This window comes from Stenella coeruleoalba (assembly GCF_951394435.1).
Source record: "Stenella coeruleoalba genome assembly, chromosome: 3".
Lineage (NCBI taxonomy): Eukaryota > Metazoa > Chordata > Mammalia > Artiodactyla > Delphinidae > Stenella > Stenella coeruleoalba.
In genome coordinates, this window is record NC_137148.1 from 124363712 (window position 1) to 124391164 (window position 27453).

The 27453-nt window shown below is 38.9% G+C and overlaps 1 protein-coding gene across 3 annotated transcripts in view; it reads right to left on the reverse strand.

Annotated features, from left to right (window-relative positions):
* Positions 1–27453, reverse strand: part of HTR4 (5-hydroxytryptamine receptor 4) — a 369414-nt gene that overhangs the window by 70556 nt on the left and 271405 nt on the right. For all 3 annotated transcript variants that reach the window (XM_079916532.1, XM_079916531.1, XM_079916530.1), the window contains exons 5-6: positions 8374–8499; positions 6896–7096 (exon numbers count right to left, since the gene is read on the reverse strand). In XM_079916532.1, the coding sequence (XP_079772658.1) occupies positions 6896–7096; positions 8374–8499 (327 nt within the window). The remainder of the gene's footprint in view (positions 1–6895; positions 7097–8373; positions 8500–27453) is intronic.

Here is a 27453-nt window from a genome sequence, read left to right on the forward strand (position 1 = left end):
CCCATACCTCACCCTCTCCCCCTTCACCTACTGGCATCTACATCATCTACAGATCCCAGCTTCAGCATCACTTCTTCTGAAAGCTTTCCCTGCACTGGAGGTCACATGCTCCAACAACTTCCTTGACTTCCCCTTATTCTATTTCAATGACCACCAATTTTACTATAATTACCTATTCACTATCTGTATTCTCCACTAGACTAAAATCTCTGTGATTCAGAGCTTTTCTGATTGTTCACCACTGCACCTCCAGTGCTCTACTCACCTTGTGGCAATTAGTAAGCACTCAATAAGTATTTGATGAAATTAATATAAAAATGAGATTTCATATCCTCTAGCATGAAACTCAACAAATATTATTATTACATACAAAGCATGAACCTCAAAGAGTATGTGAGAAGGGGAAACTTATAATCCCCACTCCTTGCAGAAATGTATTTCAATCCTATTGGGAAAACAAATGTAATTGTGTGACACAAGTTCACAGTGACAGACACTTTTCATTTATACATTGCAAAATTGAGTTATGCTCCAGGGAGATCGTTAAGAAATGCAGGCACACTTATCTCCAGCACAGGATGAAATATGCAATCTTTAAGTCAGAATTGTATGTTTTACTGTACAAGCAAAATTGTTTTAAAAGAAAATCTGTGACTGAGAAACTGTTGGAGGATTTTTGCAGATAAAACACATCAAATTCCTGGGCTGCCAAGCGGAAGGGTGACAATTCAGATGGACATATCAAAGAGAAAATCTTGCAATGCTATAGATGATGGTACCCTCAATGAAGTGAAATAGCTTTTTTTAAAGGGAACTACATTTGAGCCAAATGCAGGGCAAAATACAGCATGATCAGAGAAAGAGGATAGGAATGGTTAAAAGTCTGAGAAGTATGGCATATGAAGCCAGTGGAAGGATCTAGCAATATGTGGCATAATATAAAGAAGACTTGGGGATGACACACCTCTGTCATGTTGTAGAGGCTCCATAAAGATACCTGTAAGTCCTTTGGTCAGCTTAAGAGAAGTTGATATCTGCTATCCTTGTCTGCCCAACATCCCTCTTTCCAGAAGGAAATGTCATTTTCCTGCAACATATGCTTCTGGTAAAGCTGGCAGTCACAGTGCCTCACCTCTGACCAGCAACCTGATGTGTCATCCCCACCCCACGATGGTTAGTCATGAGGAGAGTGTCTGACTCAAGTAAAGCCAACCAAAGTTCTTCAATGAGAAATAGCATTTGTTTCTCTTCTTTGGACTCATGAGTTAAGGATGGTTTAAGACACATGTTTGCCTATAGCTATTTTTCTGAACACAGCCTGAGAATGAATCCAACAACAAAACAGCATAGGGACAAAGAGACAGATATAAATATGGGTACAGACATAGAGAAATAGAGACAGAGAGGGAGACACAGAGAGAAAGAGAAGGAAAGAAGGAGACAAAAAGGAGAGGGAGACAGAGACACAGGGAGAGAGCTAGACTAGATGATAATGTTCAAGCCCTGCAGAGCCATGTCTGAAGCCTGACTTTTCAGCTACGAACCAATCAGTTTATTTTCTGTTACATGATGCTGAAAAAGACCTCAGTAATACATCATCCGAGAAGCAAGTTGGTAAAAACACTATACTCAGGCAATTCATTAGGATATATACAGAGAAAGCCGTCTTCAAAGTCTTATTTAATAAACCCATTTGAATAAACTAAAAACATGTTCATAACAAGTCTGCTTATTGTATGTGAAATGATTGGGATTTAGAGGGGGGTACTATTTACAGTTGTTAACTCTCTAGGGTGTACAGCGGTGGAAGTGGAGAGGAAGAAATGGGGACATTTTTACATTTTTACTTGTGAAATAACTTTTTTTTTTTTTACAATGCTCAGGTATTATTATTATGATTTTTTAAAAACTGTGATGATTATAAAAGATCTTGCCGGAATAGATCAAACACAAGGTCATGAACTGGGGTGGGGTGATCAAAGATGACGGTGAGGGTCCTCGCGAGGAAGAATCTGCCAACAGGAGATGGTGAAGGCTCCCTTGGGGGTAGATCCTAGGGCATTTTGTGAGGAGGCAGAGAGAACTCACTGGTCAGAAAGATGTCCATGCTCCCCACCTTGTTCTGACCTCAGAGGGAACTTCTAACACTAAAGTCAGAATGTTCTCAGCGATTTGAGGAATGTGCTGTCCCAGGAGCACTTTCAGCTAAAAGGCTATTGTGGACATGCTTACATTCAAGAAGTATTAACTTCTAGTAAAGAGAAAACTGAATACATATTTCAGAAATTAGTAAAAATGAAGGCTCCCAACAAAAATCCAAACGACCATCCAGCCTAGCCAACACTACCCCCTACTGTGCCCATATAACCATTGTTAATAGTTTGGTACAATTTCATTCCTACTCTCTCTCACACTCACTCATTCATGTACACCCAGATACAAACATCTATATATTTACTTTATAAAAGTGGAATTAGGGCTTCCCTGGTAGCACAGTGGTTGAGAGTCCGCCTACCAATGCAGGGGACACGGGTTCGTGCCCCGGTCTGGGAAGATCCCACATGCCACGGAGCGGCTGGGCCCGTGAGCCATGGCCGCTGAGCCTGTGCATCTGGAGCCTGTGCTCCACAACGGGAGAGGCCACAGCGGTGAGAGGCCCTCATACCGCAAAAAAAAAAAAAAAAAAAAAAAGTGGAATTATTCTAAACATTAAAGTCTGAAACTTGCTTTTCTTCCCCACATAATAAACCAGTGATATCTTTCTAGGACAACACATGAGCTATTTCTCATGGTTTTTAATGGCTGCATTATGTTCCGCTTAAAAACCAGTACTCTGTTACAAATACTTGGTTGGTTTTAATTTTCACAGTAACTTCAGATTTAAAATAATCAACTGTATGTAAAGCTTTAATGCAGTTTTGACCTCCCGTGACCCATACTATATGATGCATGTATTTAAATCATATTTTGGAAAATACTTCTAATGAGTCAATAAACTTTCATTAATAGGTTTCGATTCTCAAAGCACCAGGAAGCACAGTGGATAGAAGATGGTGGTTGGAGAAATGCATTCAATAATATATTAATGAAGTCTTGCATTTTACTTTGATACAGAAGTCTGCCATCTGGGTGGAATTAGGAATCAAGGTGAGCATTCTTGCTCGAGAGGCACTACCCTATATCAGTCACCCCCAAAGACTGAGGGCAGCTTTAGAGAGAAGGACAAGATACCTTGCTAGGAGTCACTTGGCGAGCAGCAACATCACACCTCTCTGAGACGTTCACTCTGTACTTCAGGCTGTCTCATGGCAGCCCAATTGTCATGCTGGGAGGAATACAGCAAAATAGAAGCTAGATGTAAATAAATCATACTCTTTCAGGCTAAAATGTCCTGTAACATCCAGAGTGAACCTTCTACCTCAATGAGAATGTCACTCTTGGGACAGGAAATGATGGGAGATAAATGGCAAGTTTCCAAGACTCCCAGAAGAAAACAAAACCATTTGACTCCATTTAACTTACAGTATTAGAATTTTGATGTCCACTATCAGAGAAGGAAATGGAATTATTGGCAGAACTATTAAAAAAAGAGAATGTGCTGAACGGTCCATTTGTTCAATGGTGTTTACAAAATACCTAAGTCAGTGTTTATGTAATTACTAGTAAACTATCAATCTCCCAATTAAAAGGTAAGTTCTGTGAGGGGAGGAGCCTTGTCCTTATTCATGTCCTTGATCTTTTTCCCATTGGGGGAGATAGAGACATTTAAGAAAAAATTAAAGAAAAATCAATTGTGGTTTTAATCACAATTGCACTAAGTTTTCAAAGGAGAAGGATGGTTTTGATTGGCTCAGAGAGGACTTCTGCAAGGAAGAGAGGATTGAGCTAAAATGTGAAAGACATTCAAGCGAGGAGGGAGCAAAGGAGCTTTCTGGGCAGAGGGATGAGCCAAGGCTGAAGTGGCTGAGCACAGAGCACTGGAAAAAGAGAAAAAATGTCGAGTGAAGCTGGTGAAGGGCATGAAGGGCATGACGTGGGGATGGGAACATAGACAGGAAATAGATGGTGCAAAACCCTACAGGTCAAGTAATTTGGTCTTATCCTCGATGCAATGAACAGCCATTGAAGGGTTTTAAGCAAAGGAACTACGGGATAAGAGCTGCAGTATTAAAAGATCACTGAGATCTTGTAAGTATCAAGCGGATTAGCAGGGATAAAATAGAGGATAAATTAGTGGGGATAAAATGGGAGATTGTTGCAGCGACATACAAGAGATGATATTAGTTTGCACTAGGATGACAGAAATGGGAAGAAATAGACTAGGATCTGTGCAGGAAGGAAAATCAGTAGGACTTGTCATTATTTAAATGTAGGGGATAAGGGAAGACCGTGTCTAGAGTAACTACCTGGTTTCTGGATGTGGCAGCTGCTGGAAAAGCCACGCATTGAGCAGGAGGTCCAAGTTTGGTAAGAAAGATCATGAGTTGTATGGATAGTTACAAGAAACTGGAACTAACACCCACTAACATGGAGGGCTGCACCAAGCTGGGCCAATGCTATGCCTTAAATGGATCATCTAACTTCACTCTAACTGCCATCTGATAAAATAGGTGCTACTGCCCGCATTTTCAGAGGTAAGAAAACCGAGGCTCAGCAAGGCTTAGTAACTTATCACCATTCTCAGAGCTAAAAACTGGCTGAGCTGGGATTTGAACCTGGATTACCTCTGTTCTAAAGCTGATGGTTCTTAATTACCAGCCCATACTGCTTCATGACAACTGAGGCCTACTCAGGGAAAATTTCATGGTTTCAAAAGGTGATAGTCAACCTGGAACTCTGAAGCCAAACCTTCCTAGGAAACCTTCAATTCTTCTCTCAAGGCTGCCCAGAGAAAACCATCCACATCAGGAAGATGATTCTACGTTTTCCCCCATTCTTCACTGCCCACCCACTCAGGCTTTTTGCCCAAACCTCAAGGTTACCTCCAGGTGCCCTGAGCTACTCAACTTTGCCTTCTCCAAGTTCCTATAATACTTCTGGTCTCACCACTTATTTTGGCAACGATCACATGTAGGCTACCCTGCAGGATGTCCATATATTTTCTGCTTCCTCACATTTTATTTTTTCTAATGTGAACTTTTTTTACAGTATATACTGACTGTCTTAAAAAGTCTTTCACGCACTGAAATCAGATTGTTGCAAATAAGCTAATAAACACAAATTTCAAATTGTGACACTATGGTTCTGCCTGCCAACCAACAGTTCTGTTTTACCCATGTTACCCTCTCTAGTTGTAGAGTGGAATCTCATTATACATTGCATTTAAATTATGTACATTCATCTATACGTTCTTGGCAGAGCAAGAGAGAGAGAACATGTACAATTTAAATAGATCAGGCCATTACGCATGCCATTCTAATCAATAAGCACCTGTTCCATAAAATTGGAGATGAATTTGCTGTTCCCTCAGCTGGTTTCAGTCCCTAAGGATCTTTCACAGCATGAGTAATTACCTGGGAAAACTCTGATTTTAGTGTATAAAGGTACATTTTTTGTTTTATTTAAAAAAATGTTTATATCTTTATTGGAGTATAATTGCTTTACAATGTTGTATTAGTTTCTGCTGTACAACAAAGTGAATCAGCTACACATATACATATGTCCCCATATCCCCTCCCTCTTGAGCCTCCCTCCCACTCTCCCTATCCCACCCCTCTAGGTTGTCACAAAGCATCAAGTTGATCCCCCTGTGCTATGCAGCAGCTTCCCACTAGCTATCCATTATACATTCGGTAGTGTATATATGTCAGTGCTACTGTCTCACTTCGTCCCAGTTTCCCCTTCCCCCCCACCTCTTCCCCTTCCTCAAGTCTGTTCTCTACGTCTGCATCTTTATTCCTGCCCTGCCACTAGGTTCATCAGTAAAAGGTATATATTTTAGGTATAGCACAATCTCTAATTTTAAGTCAACTATTCTTCCTATTCCTCTAATAAAGAAACAGTGACCTATCCCAAGACTAGGTGGAAAGCTGGGTCTTCTGGACTAATCAAGAGACAGTAAGAGATTGTCCCTGGCAATTCTGCTAACATGAGATAGTTCACACCACACTTTCTTTTGGGAACTACCCTTAAGATATGACTACAGTGATGGCAGCATATGTTAGTGTAATAGTATGACTTTTCAACTGCATTCTGACTTTATTATTGAATATAAATAAGCAGGAATTGGAAAATGAAAAGTGCTGATACAAATGGTAAACATGCACCTCCAACAAATGAGGCAAAGATAGAAATCTTTAGGCCTCCTGAAGTCAAATGTGAAGAAGAAGAACACATTTATGCAACAAGAATGAAATGCTAGCTTGGGTCCAAAAAGCAAACAATTATTTGGGATTTTATAATCACCTTTGACTTTCTGGAAAAGAGGCTCCCCGGTCACAGGCACAAACCTAAATATGCACACAAAATGACGATACAGACACATTTTCAGAAGGTCATGTTCAAACAGAATACTCTCATTCTGAACCACCCTGCTGCCTACTGGGCAGAGAGATTAATTCTTGCTTCTCAGCATCCTCAGAATTTTCTTCGTGCCATCAGTATACAACTTAGGGCTTTATCTGTGGGAAACATGATTGCAGCTTAGACTGTAAGCTCCTTGCAGGCAGGTTCTTGGCCTTACTAATCTCTACGTCTGCAGCACCTTAGAGAATGCCTGACTAAAAAGGGTGCTCTGCTAAAGCTGGAGAGTGAATGAATACGTGAATAGCCAGATTTACCTCTCTGAGATTCATTTCCTCTAATGAATTAGGGAAGAAAGAAAGACACAGCCCAATAGCCATCCGGCTGTTGTCTCCAGCACGGAGCTCCACTACGCAAATGGCTCTGGCCTTACCTATCCAGAGAAATACAGCACAGGTGAAAAATCGATGCCGTTGTGAGCAGGACATCTAGAGATGTCCGGACGAGGCAAAACATCTCCCCATAAATCCAGACGTCTTGAACCAGCTCAATGGCACCAAAGGGCATCACCAGCACTGACACCAGCAGATCCGCAAAGGCAAGAGACACAATGAAATAATTGGTTTTTATTTTCCTGTGGGTGAAAAAGTATAAGGGAGGAAGCAGTGGGAAGGATGAAGGAAGGAGGTTAGGGGGAAAGGAGTAGGAGAGAAAAGAGGGGGGAAAGGAAGCAAAGAAAGAAGGAAAGAAGGGAGGGAAGAAAAGGAAAGAAAAGTCAGATGTGCAACATATTCTGTGAGATTCAGTTTCCCCTTCTGTCACATGCGTGGTCCAGTCACTTCAGACTTCTCCAGACCCCTTTGCACCAGAAGCCCTCTCTTGCCCTCCCCTGTGACCACAATGGCCTGACTTGAGCCCCCGATGCACAGAGTCCCTGAGTCTCAAGGGTTTTTACAGGGTGCTCTCTCTCCCCACCGTTGGCCTAGCTACACTCCATCTACCCTTTAGGCCTCGGTTTAGTCATTCTCAGAACACCCTCCCAAGGGGCCCCCTTAAAAAAAAGTGTCAAATTCCACCGTCTTCCACTCTTTGACTACCATGTGCCTCACATTTGCCACACTTGTTAGAATTTAGTTTTTACACTTTCTTGATTAGAACATGTCTTGCTTAAAGAGGAAGCAGCAGATGAGATAGGACTGCATCTTTTATCCCCCTTTACGGCTTGGTGGCTCTTAATCTAGCCTGCACACTAGAATCACCTAGTAAATTTTTCTAAGTATTGATGCCCAGGTCTCACCCCAGATCAATTAGTCCAGGGACTCTGTGTGATTAACCCACTTACCCACCCCCAAGTTTGCCAGATAAAATATAGGGCGCCCAATTAAATTTGAATTTCAGATAAACAACGAATAATTTTCTAATATATCACAAATATTGCATGGGACATACTCAGGCCACATATTAGTAATTTTAAAAGGGTCTTCAAGTGATTCTAAATGCAGCCAAGGATGAAGCAGAAAGAGAAGAAGACCCATGTTTAAATCCTAGATCAACTACTAGTCATCTACCCTTTCTCTGAACCAATTAATAAAGTGGGGAGGTTAGATTAGATGTGCTCTCAGCAATTATATATAGAGTGATCACAACTATTACAGAAAAAACAACATAGGAAACAGAGGAAAAAACACAGGATAGAAATTCACTTATGTGCTTGTACTACTGGTTATGTTAGAACTATGGGATTATACGTGATTTTTTTCCATGCTCTATTTTCCAAACATCATTCCCATGAATCTTTTTCCCTTCATAATTACAAATTATAATGGAAATTATAAATTCAGACCTCAGTTTTCCAGGGACAGCCCAGAACTCCACCCAGGTTTCCTCATGAGGTTGCCTCACGTGACTCACCTGAGCTGCCTGTCCCTGCACACAGCCACCATCACCAGCAGGTTCCCCAAGACTGCCATCAGGATAACAGCCGACAGAAATGTGAGCAGCACAACTTTCTCCACTGTCCCGAAACCCTCCTTGGAACTGGAAGACACACAAACACAAAGAATTGAAGGAAACTCTGAGACACAGGAAAGAAAATTAGTCTTTTCCTCATTCATCTTCAGGAAGGTAACTTCACTATCAAAGCTGCAACACACATATATTGTGCACCTAATATATGCCAATGTCTGCACTTGTCACTTTACATGTTATCCTGGTTAACTCCTACATAATGAGGAGGCTCAGAGAGGTGGATTAACTATCTTGAGATTGCACAGTGATTCTCCATCAGGGAACTTGAGGCTTTCCTTCAGAGCACTGACCTCAGCTTGTGCTCAGAAATGTTTTTTGGTTGATTCTTGTTTGGCACACCTACTCAGCTAGGTTGTAAGCTCCATGGGGCAGGGACACCGTCTGTTTTATCCACTGACAAATTCAATTTCAATGTATCATTCATATTTATCGAATGCAGGAAAGATGACTTTGAATGAGTGAATGACAGTAACTTGAACCACTGTGTGAATACAAGGACCACCCTGTTTTCAGTACTGCATCCCAGCCCACGCAGAAGCTGCTGTGTGCATGTGGGCTGTCCAAGGAGTAGGTCATGGCTGAAGGCTGTTCTTATATGGCTGACCTGGACAAACTGATCCCGTATTCTGCAAAACCCATTGGAAAGACAGCAGACAATCAATAAACTCAGGGACTCCTTTCACTGCCCTGAACTACATTTCTTTTGGTGCCCAATATAACAGTTCAAATTTGTGTTCTTGTAAATTTCAGCAACTGATTTGATTCTATAAACCCTGCCCTCCTACTGTCAACTCAGCATTTTGTCTTACTAACTTGGAAGTGAGTGTCCCCTATCAATAAAAGCATAATGAATGCAGGTTATTCAGAAGCTACAGGAAAAGTTTCATTTTTAATAGAGTAGTAAAATGTTCTTTTTAAATGAAGTTTCAAAGGATCTTAAAACTCTTAGACCCAAACGCACATTTCAATACAGAGAAACTAAGGCCCAGAGAGGGGAACTGAGTTGTCAGAGCATATTAGTGGCTAGTCTGGGAGAAGCTGCTTGTTCTGTAGGCCACCACTAGGAACACAGGTCCCACTGAACCAAGAAAGATCTGTCTTTACTGAGCTCTTCTGACTGAAAACCAAGATGGCTGCTGGTCCCAAATCGCAGCAGCCCATGAAGTCTGGGCTCTGGCTTTGTCCAAAACTTTTTCCATTAGGCCTAGCATGGAAGACAAGGTGACAACTGGAATAAGGAGTCAGAAAGTTCCACTCTGCTCACAAGTGGTTTTATTGCTTCACTTAAGTCCTTATGACTAGGGTTCAGATGAAAAGAAATTTGAGGTACGTCCATCTAAATCACCCTTCCACACCTAAATTCCAACTATCGACAGTACGGAAAATGGACAAGTAAGATTTAACTCAATGAGGAAAAAGAATTCAGTAGCATGTTTTGGCTATCCAAAACTATTTTGATTTTAGGCCATGTTAATTGAGGTAAAGTATCTAATAAAGGAGGTGATAATGCTCTTTTCCTTGTCCTTCTCAGAGGCTCTGATTCAGAGCCCCTCTGAAACTTGTTCCCCCCTCAAGGTCTCTACACTTGTGCCTTCTTCCTGGAATGCTTCTTCTCAATATTCAGGTCTCAGATTAAAATTAACTCCCATTTAATGTGCCACAGCCAACAAACATTTTTCATTTTCTTTATAACATTTATTGTTATCTGAAATTACTTCTGTTATTGTCTGTGCCCTACCCCCACAGACTCACTTTTGGTTATCTTTTTCACCACAATTCCCAGCACCTGGCACGGTGTCTAATCTACAGCATGTGTAGTGTAAAGGTGGATGCAGTATATAGGAAGTGCACAATTACTTGCTGAGTGAAAGACACTGTGTTCATAATGGTGAGGTTTATTCTTCAATGTCTTTGAAGACAGGCTGCAGGTATAGAAAAGCTTTTACCTAGACAAGAGAAGACCCAAGGATGAGACATAAAAGCTATTTTTAACTATCTGAGGACGGTCCTTTGAAATAAGAGTAGATTTATGCATTCATTCATTCATTCCACAATACTTTGTTGTTGTTTATTTTTTTGCTGCGTTTAACATACAACTCTTAACTGTATAAGAGTTACATATTATAAAGAAAACTTCTTAAAGCAAAATATACCCTCTTTGCTAAAACAGCTAATTAACCAAGAGACGATGCTTTAAGTATATAGAATATTCTCTTTAAAACATGCTTTAAAAATTATTTATATGTTTATGATAAATTTTCCTTAGAAAATTTTGTTAAAATAAATAGGAAAAAAATTAAAGGGGTTCTCTGAATGCTTCATTATTAAATAACCCCAAAGTTTTTTTTTTTGAATTTTATTTTATTTATTTTCTTATACAGCAGGTTCTTATTAGTCATTCATTTTGTACACATCAGTGTATACATGTCAATACCAATCTCCCAATTCATCACAGCACCCCCACCACCCCACCACTTCCCCCCTTGGTGTCTATACGTTTGTTCTCTACATCTGTGTCTCACTTTCTGCCCTGTAGCCAGTTCATCTGTACCATTTTTCTAGGTTCCACATACATGTGTTAATATACGATATTTGTTTTTATCTTTCTGACTTACTTCACTCTGTATGACAGTCTCTAGATCCATCCACATCTCAACAAATGACCCAATTTTGTTCCTTTTTATGGCTGAGTAATATTCCATTGTATATATGTGCCACATCTTCTTTATCGATTTGTCTGTCGATAGGCATTTAGCTTGCTTCCATGACCTGGCTATTGTAAATAGTGCCACAATGAACACTGGGGTGCATGTGTCTTTTTTGAATTATGGTTTTCTCTGGTTATATGCCCAGTCGTGGGATTGCTGGGTCATATGGTAATTCTATTTTTAGTTTTTTAAGGACCCTCCATACTGTTCTCCATAGTGGCTGTATCAATTTACATTCCCACCAACAACGCAAGAGGGTTCCCTTTTCTCCACACCCTCTGCAGCATTTATTATTTCTAGATTTCTTGATGATGGCCATTCTGACTGGTGTGAGATGATATCTCATTGTAGTTTTCATTTGCATTTCTCTAATGATTAATGATGTTGAGCATTCTTTCATGTGTTTGTTGGCAATCTGTATATCTTCTTTGGAGAAATGTCTATTTAGGTCTTCTGCCCATTTTTGGATTGGGTTGTTTGTTTTTTCAATATTGAGCTGCATGAGCTGTTTATATATTTTGGAGATTAATCCTTTGTCCGTTGATTTGTTTGTAAATATTTTCTCCCATTCTGAGGGTGTCTTTTCATCTTGTTTATGGTTTCCTTTACTGTGCAAAAGCCTTTAAGTTTCATTGGGTTCCATTTGTTTATTTTTGTTTTTATTTCCATTACTCTAGGAGGTGGATCAAAAAAGATCTTGCTGTGAGTTATGTCAAAGAGTGTTCTTCCTATCTTTTCCTCTAAGAGTTTTGTAGTGTCCGGTCTTACAGTTAGGTCTCTAATCCATTTTGAGTTGGTTTTTGTGTATGGTGTTAGGGAGTGTTCTAATTTCATTCTTTTACATGTAGCTGTCCAGTTTTCCCAGCACCACTTATTGAAGAGACTGTCTTTTCTCCATTGTATATCCTTGCCTCCTTTGTCATAGATTAGTTGACCATAGATGCGTGGGTTTATCTCTGGGCTTTCTATCTTGTTCCATTGATCTATGTTTCTGTTTTTGAGCCAGAACCATACTGTCTTGATTACCGTAGCTTTGTACTGTAGTCTGAAGTCATGGAGTCTGACTCCTCCAGCTCCATTTTTTTCCCTCAAGACTGCTTCAGCTATTTGGGATCTTTTGTGTATCCATACACATTTTAAGACTTTTTGTTCTAGTTCCGTAGAAAATGCCATTGGTAATTTCATAGGGATTGCACTGAATCTGTAGATTGCTTTGGGTAGTACAGTCATTTTCAGAATATTGATTCTTCCAATCCAAGTACATGATATATCTCTCCATCTGTTGGTATCATCTTTAATTTCTTTCATCAGTGTCTTATAGTTTTCTGCATACAGGTCTCTTGTCTCCCTAGGTAGGTTTATTCCTAGGTATTTTATTCTTTTTGTTGCAGTGGTAAATGCGAGTGTTTCCTTAATTTCTCTTTCAGATTTTTCATCATTAGTGTATAGGAATGCAAGAGGTTTCTGTGCATTAATTTTGTATCCTGTAACTTTACCAAATTCATTGATTAGCTTTAGTATCTCTATGTATAGTATCATGTCATCTGCAAACAGTGACAGCTTTAACTTCTTCTTTTCCAATTTGGATTCCTTTTATTTCTTTTTCTTCTCTGACTGCCATGGCTAGGACTTCCAAAACTATGCTGAATAATAGCGGTGAGAGTAGACATCCGTGTCTTGCTCCTGATCTTAGAGAAAATGCTTTCAGTTTTTCACCATTGAGAATGATGTTTACTGTGGGTCTGTCGTATATGGCCTTTATTATGTTGAGGTAGGTTCCCTCTATGCCCACTTTCTGGAGAGTTTTTATCATAAATAGGTGTTGAATTTTGTCAAAAGCTTTTTCTGCATCTATTGAGATGATCGAACATATGGTTTTATCCTTCAATTTGTTAATATGTTGTATCACATTGATTGATTTGCATATACTGAAGGATCCTTGCATCCCTGGGATAAATCCCACTTGATCATGGTGTATGGTCCTTTTAATGTGTTGTTGGATTGTTTGCTGGTATTTTGTTGAGGAGTTTTGCATCTATATTCATCAGTGATATTGGTCTATAAGTTTTTTTTTTTGTAGTATCTTTTTCTGGTTTTGGTATCAGGGTGATGGTGGCCTCATAGAATGAGTTTGGGAGTGTTCCTTCCTCTGCAACTTTTTGGAAGAGTTTGAGAAGGATGGGTGTTAGCTCTTCTCTAAATGTTTGATAGAATTCACCTGTGAAGCCATCTGGTCCTGGATCTTTGTTTGTTGGAAGATTTTTAATCACCGTTTTAATTCCATTACTTGTGATTTGTCTGTTCATATTTTCTATTTCTTCCTGGTTCAGTCTTGGAAGGTTATACCTTTCTAAGAATTTGTCCATTTCTTCCAGGTTGTCCATTTTATTGGCATAGAGTTGCTTGTAGTAGTCTCTTAGGATGCTTTGTATTTCTGCGGTGTCTGTTGCAACTTCTCCTTTTTCATTTCTAATTTTATTGGTTTGAGTCCTCTCCCTCTTTTTCTTTTTCTTGATGAGTCTGGCTAACAGTTTATAAATTTTATTTATCTTCTCAAAGAACCAGCTTTTAATTTTATTATCTTTGCTATTGTTTTCTTTGTTTCTATTTCATTTATTTCTGCTCTGATCTTTATGATTTATTTCCTTCTGCTAACTTTGGGTTTTGTTTGTTTGTTCTTCTTTCTCTAGTTCCTTTAGGTGTAAGGTTAGATAGTTTATTTGAGATTTTTCTTGTTTCTTGAGGTAGGCTTTTAGAACTGCTTTTGCTGCATCCCATAGGTTTTGGATCGTCGTGTTTTCATTGTCATTTGTCTCTAGGTACTTTCTGATTTCCTCTTTGATTTTGTCAGTGATCTCTTGGTTATTTAGCAATGCATTGTTTAGCCTCCATGTGTTTGTGTTTTTTATGGTTTTTTTCCCTGTAATTCATTTCTAATATCATAGTGTGTGGTCAGAAAAGATGCTTGATATGTCAATTTTCTTAAACTTACTGAGGCTTGATTTGTGACCCAAGATATGATCTATCCCGGAGAATGTTCTGTGCGCACTTGAGAAGAAAGTGTAATCTCCTGTTTTTGATTGGAATGTCCTATAAATATCAATTAAATCTATCTGGTCTATTGTGTCATTTAAAGCTTCTGTTTCCTTCTTTATTTTCATTTTTGATGATCTGTCCATTGGTGTAAGTGAGGTGTTAAAGTCCCCCACTATTATTGTGTTACTGTCAATTTCCTCTTTTATAGCTGTTAGCAGTTGCCTTATGTATTGAGGTGATCCTATGTTGAGTGCATATATATTTATAATTGTTATATCTTCTTCTTGGATTGATCCCTTGATCATTATGTAGTATCCTTCCTTGTCTCTTGTAACCTTCTTTATTTTAAAGTCTATTTTATCTGATATGAATATTGCTACTCCAGCTTTCTTTTGATTTCCATTTGCGTGGAATATCTTTTTACACCCCCTCACTTTCAGTCTGTATGTGTCCCTAGGTCTGACGTGGGTCTCTTGTAGACAGCATATATATGGGTCTTGGTTTTGCATCCATTCAGCAAGCCTATGTCCTTTGGTTGGAGCATTTAATCCATTCATGTTTAAGGTAATTATCGATATGTATGTTCCTATGAACATTTTCTTAATTGTTTTGGGTTCGTTTTTGTAGGTCCTTTTCTTCTCTTGTGTTTCCCACTTAGAGAAGTTCCTTTAGAATTTGTTGTAGAGCTGGTTTGTTGGTGCTGAATTCTCTTAGCTTTTGCTTGTTTGTAAAGCTTTTGATTTCTCCATCAAATCTGAATGAGATCCTTGCCAAGTAGAGTAATCTTGGTTGTAGGTTCTTCCCTTCCATCACTTTAAGTATATCATGCCACTCCCTTCTGGCTTGGAGTTGCTGCTGAGAAATCAGCTGTTGACCTTATGGGAGTTCCCTTGTATGTTATTTGTCATTTTTCCCTTGCTGCTTTCAATAATTCTTCTTTGTCTGTAATTTTTGCCAATTTGATTACTATGTGTCTCACCGTGTTTCTCCTTGGGTTTATCCTGTATGGGACTCTGTGCTTCCTGGACTTGGGTTGCTATTTCCTTTCCCATGTTAGGGAAGTTTTTGACTATAATCTCTTCAAATATTTTCTCGGGTCCTTTCTCTCTCTCTTCTCCTTCTGGGACCCCTATAATGCAAATGTTGGTGCATTTAATGTTGCCCCAGAGGTGTCTTAGGCTGTTTTCATTTCTTTTCATTCTTTTTTCTTTATTCTTTTCCTCAGCAGTGAATTCCACCATTGTGTCTTCCAGGTTACTTATCCGTTCTTCTGCCTCAGTTATTCTGCTATTGATTCTTTCTAGTGTAGTTTTCATTTCAGTTATTGTATTGTTCATCTCTGTTTGTTTGTTCTTTAATTCTTCTAGGTCTTTGTTAAACATTTCCTGCATCTTCTCGATCTTTGCCTCCATTCTTTTTCTGAGGTCCCGGATCATCTTCACTATCATTATTCTGAATTCTTTTTCTGGAAGGTTGCCTATCTCCACTTCATTTAGTTGTTTTTCGGGGGTTTTATCTTGTTCCTTCATCTGGTACATAGCCCTCTGCTTTTTCATCTTGTCTATCTTTCTGTGAAGGTGGTTTTTGTTTCAGACTGCAGGACTGTAGTTCTTCTTGCTTCTGCTTTCTGCCCTCTGGTGGATGTGCACATTCAACAATACTTTCTGAGCACCTATCCTGCATTAAGCATTGTTGTAGTCTTAGGGAAGCAAAAATAAGCAAAACAGATAGCAATAAATAGATAAGCAAGAAAATATGTGAAGTGAGCTAGTAATATGAACTATGGCAAGAAATCAAGGAGAGAAAGGAAGAGAGAACTCTCAGTGGCGGGGTGAAGAAATGGCTATTTTATGGGGGTTGTCAGTGAAGGCTCAGTGATAGGGTTGTCACACTTTATGACCTGAGGTTATGTGACTACATAGGACCAGTGAGCAGGCTGTAAACAGTGGTTCTCAACTTTGGCTACATACAGAAATCACCTGAAGAGCCTTAGAAAATCCTGATGTTAGGCTCCCATCCTCAAAGACGCTGATTTAATTAGTCTTGTTTGCAGCCTGAATATTAGAATTTTTAAAAGCTCCCAAGTGATTCTGATGTGCAACCAAGGTTGAGAATCACTGCTAGAGGGAGGCAAGATTTAGTAATGGATGATCCACAATAGCTTTCTGGTGTTGTTTTGAGTGCCCTGGCTCAGGAAGTGTTTACGAATACCTAGGTGTCAATTAGATACCACTTCACACCCATTAGGATGGTTATTATAAAAACAAAACACAACTGAAAAATAACAAATGTTGGTGAGAATGTGGAGAAACTAGAACCTTTGTGCATTCCTGGTAGAAATGTAAAATGGTGCAACTGCTGTGGAAACCAGTTTGGTGGTTTCTCAAAAAGCTAAATATAGAATGACCATATGATCCAGCAGTACCAGTCCTAGGTATACACCCCAAAGAATCAAAAGCAGGGACATGAATAGATACATTCACCCCAATGTTCATAGCAGCATTATTCACAATATCCAAAAGGTAGAAACAACTCAAGTGTCCATCAACAGGTGAAAGGACAGAAAGAATGTAGTATATACATACTATGGAATTTTATTCAGTCATTAAAAAAAATGAAGTTCTGATCCATACTACAACATTAATAAACCCTGAAAACATTACACTACGTGAAATAAACCAGACACAAAAAGACAAATATGGTATAATTCCATTTATATGAGATTCCTAGAATAGGCAAATACATAGAGAAGCAAAGTAGTATGAGAGGGGAATGGGGAATTATTTAATGAGTACAGAATTTCTATTTGGGGTGATGAAAAAATTCTGGAAATGGATAATGGTGATGGTTGCACACCATTGTGAATGAACTTATTGTCACTGAATTGTACATGTTAAATGGTTACTTTATGTATTAATGGTAAATTTTATGTTACATATATTTTATCACAATAAAAAAGAAGAATACATGGATGGCCCTGTATCAGGATGCTGTATAGTTTCTTGTTCTGGAGGCAGGTGGGACTGGATGATTTTAGGTCCCTTTCTTGTCTATGGACAGTGATCCTAACATATCCTCAGAACATGGATTGTCCATCAACCACACCCTCACCATGAGAACAATCTCCCCTGCACTGCCTTTCCTCTTGTAAGAGAAAAGAACAGATTCAGAGTCTGAGGTGAACACCTCTGGCTCCAGAGAATGTATATTTCAAATTAGGTGGGAATGTCAGGCTCAGAGAACTGCAAGTTCAATGTTATAAGTTATTTGTGGCATGCCAATTAGGAGCTAGAAATAGCTGAACTTTAAACTGTGAGTGAAGAGCAAAATGTAACCATAGCATTTTTAATTAGGTGGAACTGTCCATTGAACTAAATGGAAGTCCAGTAATGATAATTAAAATAAATTATGAACCACTTCTACTGACTCTATGTTAGATCCTTGGATTACCTCTGATACCCTCCAAGACTACTGTCAACCACCACCAGACAATTCTTATCTGTCCAAAGAGCTATCCACTCCACTAAATCAGTTCTTTGACAGTTATTCTTATGAGAAATTTTACTTTCTCTTCTTTTTTCCTTTTCCAGTGATCTCTTGATCCATGAATAAAGAAATTCTACAATTTGCTCTGTTTACCACTTTCTCTGTTCTTAATAAATGAAAACATGACAGTAATTCTGGGTAAATTTTCACATAGGTTAGTATACGTGAAAACACTCTGTAAATGACAAAGTATAGTATAAATAAGTAATCACTGTTATTAATATCAGAAGCCCATTAGGGACAATAGCTAAGGAAGTTTTAGGTTATGCCTTGTTATATCATCCAGAATAATTGGTTTCAAGGTCTCTCTCTCTCTCTCTCTCTCTCTCTCACACACACACACACACACACACACACACACACACAATAAACTTTGTTAAGTAGTCAAGAATACTTTTCTCTCTCTGTTTTTTTTTTTTGCACTGGCTTCGTTAACAATAGCTATGTAATTTCAAAAAAGTCACTTCCCTTTTCTGAGCCTCAGTTTTATCCTGGATCAATTGAGGAAGTTAGAATAAATCTCTCATTTATCAGATATGTATTTATTACCAACCATATGCCAAGACCTATGCTAAGTACTGGAATACAACAGTAAAGGTTGACAAGGTCCCTACCTTCATGGAATTCACACCACTGATGGAAACAGACAATAAGCAAGTATACAACTAACGAAGAAATACAATTTGTGATCAGTGTTTCAAAGTTACACTCTTAAACCTTAATGTTTATATGCATCTTTTGGGGATATTATTAAAACGCAGATTCTGATTATTTGGTCTGATGTGGGGTCTGGGGTTCTGCATTCCTCACAAGCCCATACATAGGCTCATGAAGAGCATCAGTGATGCTCTTGCCACTCGTTCGTGAATCACACTTGGGGCAGTAAGACTATCAAGGACATTGGCATGATGGTGATAGAGAACAACTAGGTTAAAGGGAAAACATGCAATCAGAGGATAGTGGATATAGCTCTTCTGATACACATGAAGGATCCATGAGTTAGAGGAACCAGGAGAAGAGCAAGTGCAAAGGCCCTGAGACAGGAAAGACATCTGGTGTGTACTATCAGAGAAGAATGAACACAGAATAAAGAACCTGAAATGAGCTCCAAAAGGTAGTCAGAAGTTGGATCCAGAGAGTTTTGGATGTGCTGGTGAGACGTTCATGTTTTATTAGACAACAAATGAGAAAACAATAAAGTGATTTAAGGAGAAAAGTGACAGTGGGGATGTAAATGTGAGAGAAAGTAAGTAAACTTGTCAGGGGCCCTTGCCAGGGTTCAGGTAAGAGAAGACAATGGCTTGGAATAGGGTGGTGGCTGTGGAGATGGAGAGAAGTGGGTATATTTGAGAAGTAAAGGGATAGGTAAGAACAAAAGATTCCATGAGTGGATAGAAAGAAGCAGAAATGAAAATTATAATTCTGATTTGCTCATCTGAGTAAACGATGGTACAATTTAATGAGATGGGAAAACATGTTAAGTGTGAGATATGTATAAAACATTCAGGTGTAGATGTCAAGTAGGCAAATGGATACTCACGTTGGAGCTCAGAAAGGATGATGGGGCCAGAGATACACACTGGGATTTCCAGCATTTTAATGGAATTTAGAGCCTTGGGGAAGGATGCAATCACTCAAGAAGAGGGCCAGAGTCTTGATGAACTCTGATACTGAGATATGCAGTAGAGAAGGAGGAACCAGCCGAGGAAACTGAGAAAGAAAGCAGAGGAGACATCACTGGGGTGCCAGAGGAGCACCAGGTGAGTGTGTTGCTGTGGAAGCCAAGTGCAAAGAAAGTGTCAAGTGAGAAAAAAATGTGTTTCTTGATAGTTCCCTGGGAATACCGCAGGGCCACTTCTGGGAACGAAGCGAAGCAAGGAGGCAGCATAACTATAGTAGTTCTTCCTTTTCTTTTTATGCATTGAGCTTTGCAATAAAATTATGTTTGACAACAGAGCTCCATCACTGGACCAATGATCTCTGCAGAATGTTTCTCCTCTGCCACCGTTGTGTCAACCACACAGGAAACGCTCTTCTTGAAAATACACACAGTACATCCATTAAGGATTCCAAGCAGTTCAAAATACTCCCTATCTGAGGGCCTTCATCACCCATCCTGCCCACCACTGCACAATCCTTTATGAAATAACTGCATTTAAATTACAGCAAACAGTGTTCATTTTCTTACCAATCAACAGTCAGCACAAAGAATGCAAAAACACTCTGAATTAAATGAGAGCCTGACTAAAACTGGATGTTTTCTTCTCAGTGTGAATTTTATTAACCTTAAGTGTAAGGTCCCTGGTGTTTTCTATAGCAATACAAGACTGGGTGTTGAACAAGAGGGCCTTAACTTTTCACTCAGCTTGACTAAACTTTAGATAGACTTCTTCCTGACTCTAGGCTCTGGCTTCCCTTTTCTTAGAGCGTTATACTTCAGAAAACTTGTAATTGTAAATTCTTTCTCTGGCCCTTTGGGATGTATATCTTTTTTTTTTTTTTTTTTTTTTGCGGTACGCGGGCCTCTCACTGTTGTGGCCTCTCCCGTTGTGGAGCACAGGCTCCGGACGCGCAGGCTTAGCGGCCGTGGCTCACGGGCCCAGCCGCTCCGCGGCATGTGGGATCTTCCCGGACCGGGGCACGAACCCATGTCCCCTGCATCGGCAGGCGGACTCTCAACCACTGTGCCACTAGGGAAGCCCTGGGATGTAAATCTTTTTAAAAGCCTCTTGCCAGTTTTCCAAGCTAGGATGTCTTCTTCTGCAAGGGTCTGGTAACCATCCCTCTGAAATGTAATCATCAAGGAAGAGAAAGCCCCCATCTCCAGTCTCTATAAAAGGGTAGAAGCCTATCTTCCTACCTTCTGTGGGCACATTGCTCCAAGTTGTAAAACTACCTCCTCTTTCCTTTGGGAAAGGTCAATTAGCAAACACAGATGGCTTAGGGTCCCTGCCCCCCACTCCATTTCTGAAAGCCTCTCCTGACTGTCATTTCAGTGAAACTGAGCTCAGATTATATTCTGGGCTCTCTCTCTATTGCAATAGCTTTGAAAGAAGTCATCCTTACCTGTTAACTTTGTCCAGTGCAATTTCTGCTTTGACAGAATATGTTGTTTTTTTTTACCACTAATTATGTCATGCATGTATTGTCTTCATTACCTCTATTACTCCCCATGAACAAAATCCGTGACAGTTGGAATACACGTAGGAAAGTTAAATTCAGATAATATTTGGATTGGCACTATTTCTTATATAAATTAATGTTCAAAATGCCTTTTTAATCAAAACAGAAATAGTAGGGTCCATGAGTATGTTAACTGTTTTTCCCTACAACCAAAAAACTTGATAAATAATGTAACTGTAACCTTTTTAAAGCATACATCATACCTTTATATATGTGCCCTTTCTTTCTAGGTTTCTTGAGAGACTGACATACAAACAATAGCCAGACCCTATAAATAACAATAAAACGCTGACAATCTCTGTGGCAACCAGCCCAGGAAGGTCAGGACTTGTTCAATGACTGCTAGCTTCCTTATTTTTCTCCTCCTACCTGCTTCCAGCTCAAGACTAACCACAGAAAGCCAAATATGCTCCCCAAAGCAACTACATTAGATGTCCCACTTCTTGTTTGTGTACCTCCTGCTTTCCTAGGTCAACAACCTCTGGTTAGAGCACAGCTGAAGCCCTGTTTTTTTCATTATAATCTTTTCTACTCCGCCTCCTGACTTTGAGCTTTTGCTAAATGCAAGTGATGATGGCTGACTTGCTATAGCAAGCTCTGGATAAATAGCCTCTGTTCTGATTCGTGTGATCTTTGTTTCCACATTCCAGATATGCTCTAGATGTACACTTACCTGGAATCCTATATTTTCAAATTAGGTAGAAGTCTTTTCTGAGGGAGAAAGAATTTCTTATTATTTGGCTTATGTTATGTTGGGTTTTTAATAACTTTTCAGGTGGCCCAGTTAACTTTTTTTTTTAACAGTATGCTTCTCTTCTTAAAAATGCTTTTTTTAAAAAAACAGAAGGACTAAATTAAATAATTCATATAAAACATTTTCATAATAAGAGCTTCAAAGCAGTGGTGTTCCAGAATCACAAGGGAGCACCAAAATTACCTGGAAAGCTTGATTAAAACACAGAGCACTGGGCCCGCCAACAGTTTCTGATTCAGTACATCTGGAGTGAGTCTCCAAATCTGCATTTCTAACAAGTTTCTAGGTGACGCTGATGCAGCTGGTCTGGGACTACAATTTTGAAGACCAGTTGACCTACAGCATTTTGAAAGATGCCCTTTACCCTAACCCTCATTTCTCCATTGCAAATTACTTTCTTTGCTTCTAGGTTTAAAACTTCCTCCTTGAAAGTGGGGAGACTGTGATATTGATTAAGCTCCTACTATATGGCACATATATATGGAACCTTTAAAAAAAAAATGGTTCTGAAGAACCTAGGGGCAGGAAAGGAATAAAGACACAGTCGTAGAGAATGGACTTGAGGACACGAGGAGGGGGAAGGGTAAGCTGGGACGAAGTGAGAGAGTAGCATTGACATATATACACTATCAAATGTAAAACAGATAGCTGTGAGAAGCAGCTGCATCACACAGGGAGATCAGCTTGGTGCTTTGTGAACACCTAGAGGGGTGGGAGGGAGACGCAAGAGGGAGGGGATATGGGGATATATGTATATGTATAGCTGACTCACTTTGTTATACAGCAGAAACTAACACAACATTGTAAAGCAATTATACTCCGATAAAGATGTTAAAACAAACAAAAACAAAAACAAAACAAAAAATCAAACAAACAAAAATGACTGCTGGAGCATTCCCACCTGGCAAATCTAAGAACTGTATTGTATTACAGTTCATAAATGCATGTCCAGACTATGCTTATGACAAATGTAAAAAGAATCTTAAAAACATTCATGCTCCAATAATTCCACTTCTAAGAATTTATCCTAAAGAAATAAATTATTAGAGCTGCTCTTAAAGATTTTTATATATATATATATATATATATATATATATATATATATATAAAAAATAACTCACAACCGTATTGCTTCTAATTAGGAAAACTGGAGATAACCTAATTGTCTAAATTTGGGTATCAGTTACATCAACAATTTCATATTTATTTAATATTTACACAGCCACTGAAATCCAGGTTTGAAAAGAATATTTAACAACAGGGGAAAGTTCTCATAAGTATTGCTCAGTGCTAAAAGCAGGTATGAAACAGTAAATCACAAGTTCAACTTTTTATAAAAATGTGTATTTACATAAAGGTCCAGGAAAATAACTGTTGAGAGGTTAACTTGTGACCGTTTTATTAAAACCACACAAAAAAAAGACTAGGAGGAATGAATGGTTATCTTTCTTCTCTCTTGTAAGAAGATAACTAAAATTTGTGTTTTGAGTTATCAGCAACATTGGTTATGGGTTTTTCAAGTTGCAGAGCTGAAGGCAGCAGTTTCTGGCACCAGAGCATAGTCATCTGACCTAAAGGCAGAAGTAGCTAACTAAGGAGGGAGGGAGATCTGTAGAGCTATAACAAGGAGAAAGCAGGGGTTTGCAGATTCCAAGAACAGCAAAAGGGAACACCACACTCCCTCTCGGCACCCATAGAGACCAACCGCTATAATCAAAGGCCCCAGTGTCAAGCTTGATATGGAAGCAGCAAAACCTCCTTTCTTCCTGGGACCAGGTAAAAGTGGACAACTAGCCTGGTGTGGTAATCAGAGTGGACTAAAAAAAAAAAGGTCCAGCTTGTCCCGGAAACTGGAAGAAGTCCACAAAATGTCTGAGATTAAATTTCCCCTTGAAACCCATTTGAAGGTTCATTAAAAAGTTTACTAATTTAGAGATTAAAAGAAATCTGGCATTTCTTACATCTGAATTTTGTAAAATTCCTTCCAGTGCTTTATTTTTCTTCATGGCATTTATCTAGCATATGTTTCTTTGCTTTTTAGTGTCTACTGAATGCATCTCCCAACCCCTTCACCCCCACTCTCCAATAGACTGTTAGCATCATGAAAGCAGAGCCTTTGTTTTCTTGGCACATAGTAGGTACTCAACAAATATTTGTTTAAATTAAGGAATAAACGATGCCATTAGATTATCCTGGAAATTATGGTTATATCACCTGCTACAATAATGCTTTAGTCCACTCAGGCTGCCATAACAAAATACCACAGGCTGGGTGACTTAAACAACAAAAATTTATTCTCTCATAGTTCTGGAGGCTGGAAAGTACAAGATCCAGATGCTGGCAGATCAGCTCCTGGTGAAAGCTCTCTTACTAACTTGCAAAAGGCTGCCTTCTCTCTGTGTCTTTACACAGTGGAGGGAGAGCAAGCGCTCTGGTATCTCTTCTTATAAGGGCACTAATCCCACCATGAGGGCCTCTTCTAAATCCAATTATCATTAGTTCCCAAAGGTCTCATCTCCAAATGCCACTACACTGGGGGTTAGGGCTTCAACATATGAGTGGGAGGGAGGCACAATTCATCTATAACAAATAACATGTCGTTATTTATTTTGACCAAAGTACTGCTTTCAGGTACTTTAGTCATCTACTTACAAATCGAACATGCTATCTTTTCCACAAGACTTTACGTATTTTATATCCAAATAAAATTATATTTGAAGGAAAATTAAAACAGGGAGAGAAGGAGAGCTATGTCTGCATCTATGCATATATATATATAATTAAATTCAGAGGTTATGGCCATTAGAATGTACAACCAATTGTTAATCATAAATGTTTTGGGCAGAGGACTAGAAGGTAATGGGAAACTTTTTCATTCAGGGTATTATCAGAATTTGAAATGACAAGAATAGATTTATTTATTACTTATTCAGCTGAAGAATACAGAAGTACTACTCCCTCTGCTGTGAATCTCATCTTCCCTTGCACTTCTCAACCACACCCCTTCTCACTTCACACGAGAAGGTTAACATATTGTTCTTGCCAAATAAGTCATACATGAGAGCATTAATTTCTCTAAGCAGTTGGGTGTGAGCTCTGCTGTGATTAGAAAACAAACTCACTGACCCAACTAGGCTTGACCCAGGAATGTCAGCTTAGCTATAGGCATATGTTTGCTCGTTTTTTCATTCAACCATCCCTTTGTCTACTCAGTCATCTGTGTATGCACTCAATGGAATATGTGAGGGGCTAAGTATTTCAGTCACTGAGAAGAGACAGCAGGCATGGTTCCTTCCCTCAGTAAGCTCAAAGGCTACCAGAGCAGACAGACATGAATCCAACTATACATATACGTAAAATTACCCCTGCTGTGGAGGCTATGAGAAGAGGTATACGTGGTGGTGCTAACCCTGTTTTGAGATCAGCAAACACTCTTCTGAGGGTGTGATCATTGAGCTGCAATTTCAAGGAAGCGCAGGAGTTGACTGAAAAAAAGTATGAAATGTCAGGGGCCAGGGCTGAAAGTGCAGTGGTGAAAATGATGTGATTTATTCCAGCAGCTGAAAGAAGACCAACATAACTGTAGTGCCGGGAGCCAGGAGAGCCACCAGCACTTGGGGCCAACAAGGGTCAGATCAGGAGGGGACCACAGGCTGCACTAAGTATTTAGGTCTTCATTATGAGTTCAGTGGGGAGTCACAAATTGTTTAAAGAAGGTTGGCATTAAGGATGACATGATCAGATTTACATTTTGACATGTCTAGAGTGTAGAGGGACAACTGTGAGTTATATTTGGATGGACTTTGGCCTTAGAAATTTTAAAACCTTTTAATTATATGTACTCCAGTCAACATACCTAGAACATGATTCTCAGTAGAAGTGGTAACACCCCCAGAGGTTCTCTGAGATACTTGTGGGGCCGTGGGTTGTGGTTATGATTGGGGAACACTATAGGCATTTAGTGAGAGGACAGGTGACATTACAATATGAAGGACAATCTCTCATTTAAAAAATCACATCCCACATTCTCCATGATTTTAGAATGTCCTATCAGCCATCTGTATAAGTGAAAAATTTGTTTATAGTTACCCAATTTAGCACTTAACTCCTTTTACATATAAACACAAATAATTTTTTGCATGGTAATTTATATACACTAAATGAAGGGGAATTACACTTTCATTTTGTTCAGAACAGGGATTCTCTAAATGTCACCAACAGTGATGCCACTCGTGGTACTCGTGGTATTAGAGTTGACAACCCAACACACCTGTGCTGGACTTCATCAGTAGTTGTTGCATTCACAGTGATTTAATGTACAAGCCACACATATCTGACTACTTTATTATGTTTCCTACTGTAGACAAGTCTGAGCATTTATAATGAAACAAATACTATATTATAAATAACTTTTGCTTTATTGCTATTTTGTATTGCAGTTAAGGAAGTATGTGCATAATTTAATTGTGAATAGACAGGTTATATTACTCATGGATCTCATTTCAGTATAGTCAAGGGGTATTACAAAATATTTGTTTAAAAAAGGGCAGAGTAGTGCCTGACCTGATATGGTCAAGAATCACTGGTCTAGCAAAGTGTAATGACTTACAAGAGCTTGGCTGTTTTGTTCTCTTGAACTTCAGGTGTCTTGTCTAAATGAAAGCACTGAAGTATTCCTGATTTATCAATCCTGGAAATATGCAGTTAAAGAAGATCAGTGAATGTCAAAGGTTGGAAATAAAAGAGCAGGGGCAGAGGCAGCATACCACTTGTCTATCAAGAAAATTAGAAAGTTCTAGCTTCAAGCTTTTCTCTTTCATAGTCCTGAAGGATTTTTAACAGCTGTAATACACATCTTCTGTAAAAAGCTGTATTTCATTATCTTATAAATATCTAATTTGACAATATTTGCAAATCAAGTTTGTGGAATTCTGGTGTGTGTGTGTGTGTGTTATTCATTCTCAATAATTTATGGGGTAGAAATGCTTCCATGCTAGAAACTGCTTAGATAGAAAAATTAATTTTTTGGTTAGCTTGAAAATAAATGCTAGGCTGTAATATGTAATGTAACATAATGTAATGTAATATAATTAGGATATTCTCTTATGGTTGACTGTGGCAGCTTTCCAATCCTTCAGGCCTCTTTGGCCTCTCTGCTTTAATAATAATGGGGTAAAGAATAGTTATTATCATTACCTGAGTGCCACCACGTGCCAGCAAGAATGCTCTTTTTCATGCATTAACTCATTCTATTGTCACAACAAGTCTACAGAGATGGGTATTACTACTCTATCCAATTTTCAGATGAAGAAGCTGAAGCTCAAAGATTTGAATTGATGTGCCCAAAGTCATACAACCAGTAAACAGTAAATTCAAGATTTGAATGTAGATCTCCCTAACTCCAGAACCTATGATGTACTAGGATAAATGTTCCAATATGTTAGAGAAAATTTCATAATCAGTGGCAAAATTTATGAAGATAATCTAAAAGTTAAAATACATAATCTGGAATACAGACGAATATAAATGCTACCTCTTAAATAATGTTTTGGAAACTCCTTTGAGAACTACAAGTTTCTAAACCTGTTCTTCAGTAAGCTGTGTTCCATACTTCCTCAGTTACTCACTCCAATGTTCAAACCTTGAACTTGTCATTACCAATAGCTGTAACTCCCAACAATCTCAATTTCAAATATCTCACTCTCCAACCATCATTTCCTATCTTTAGAACTCATT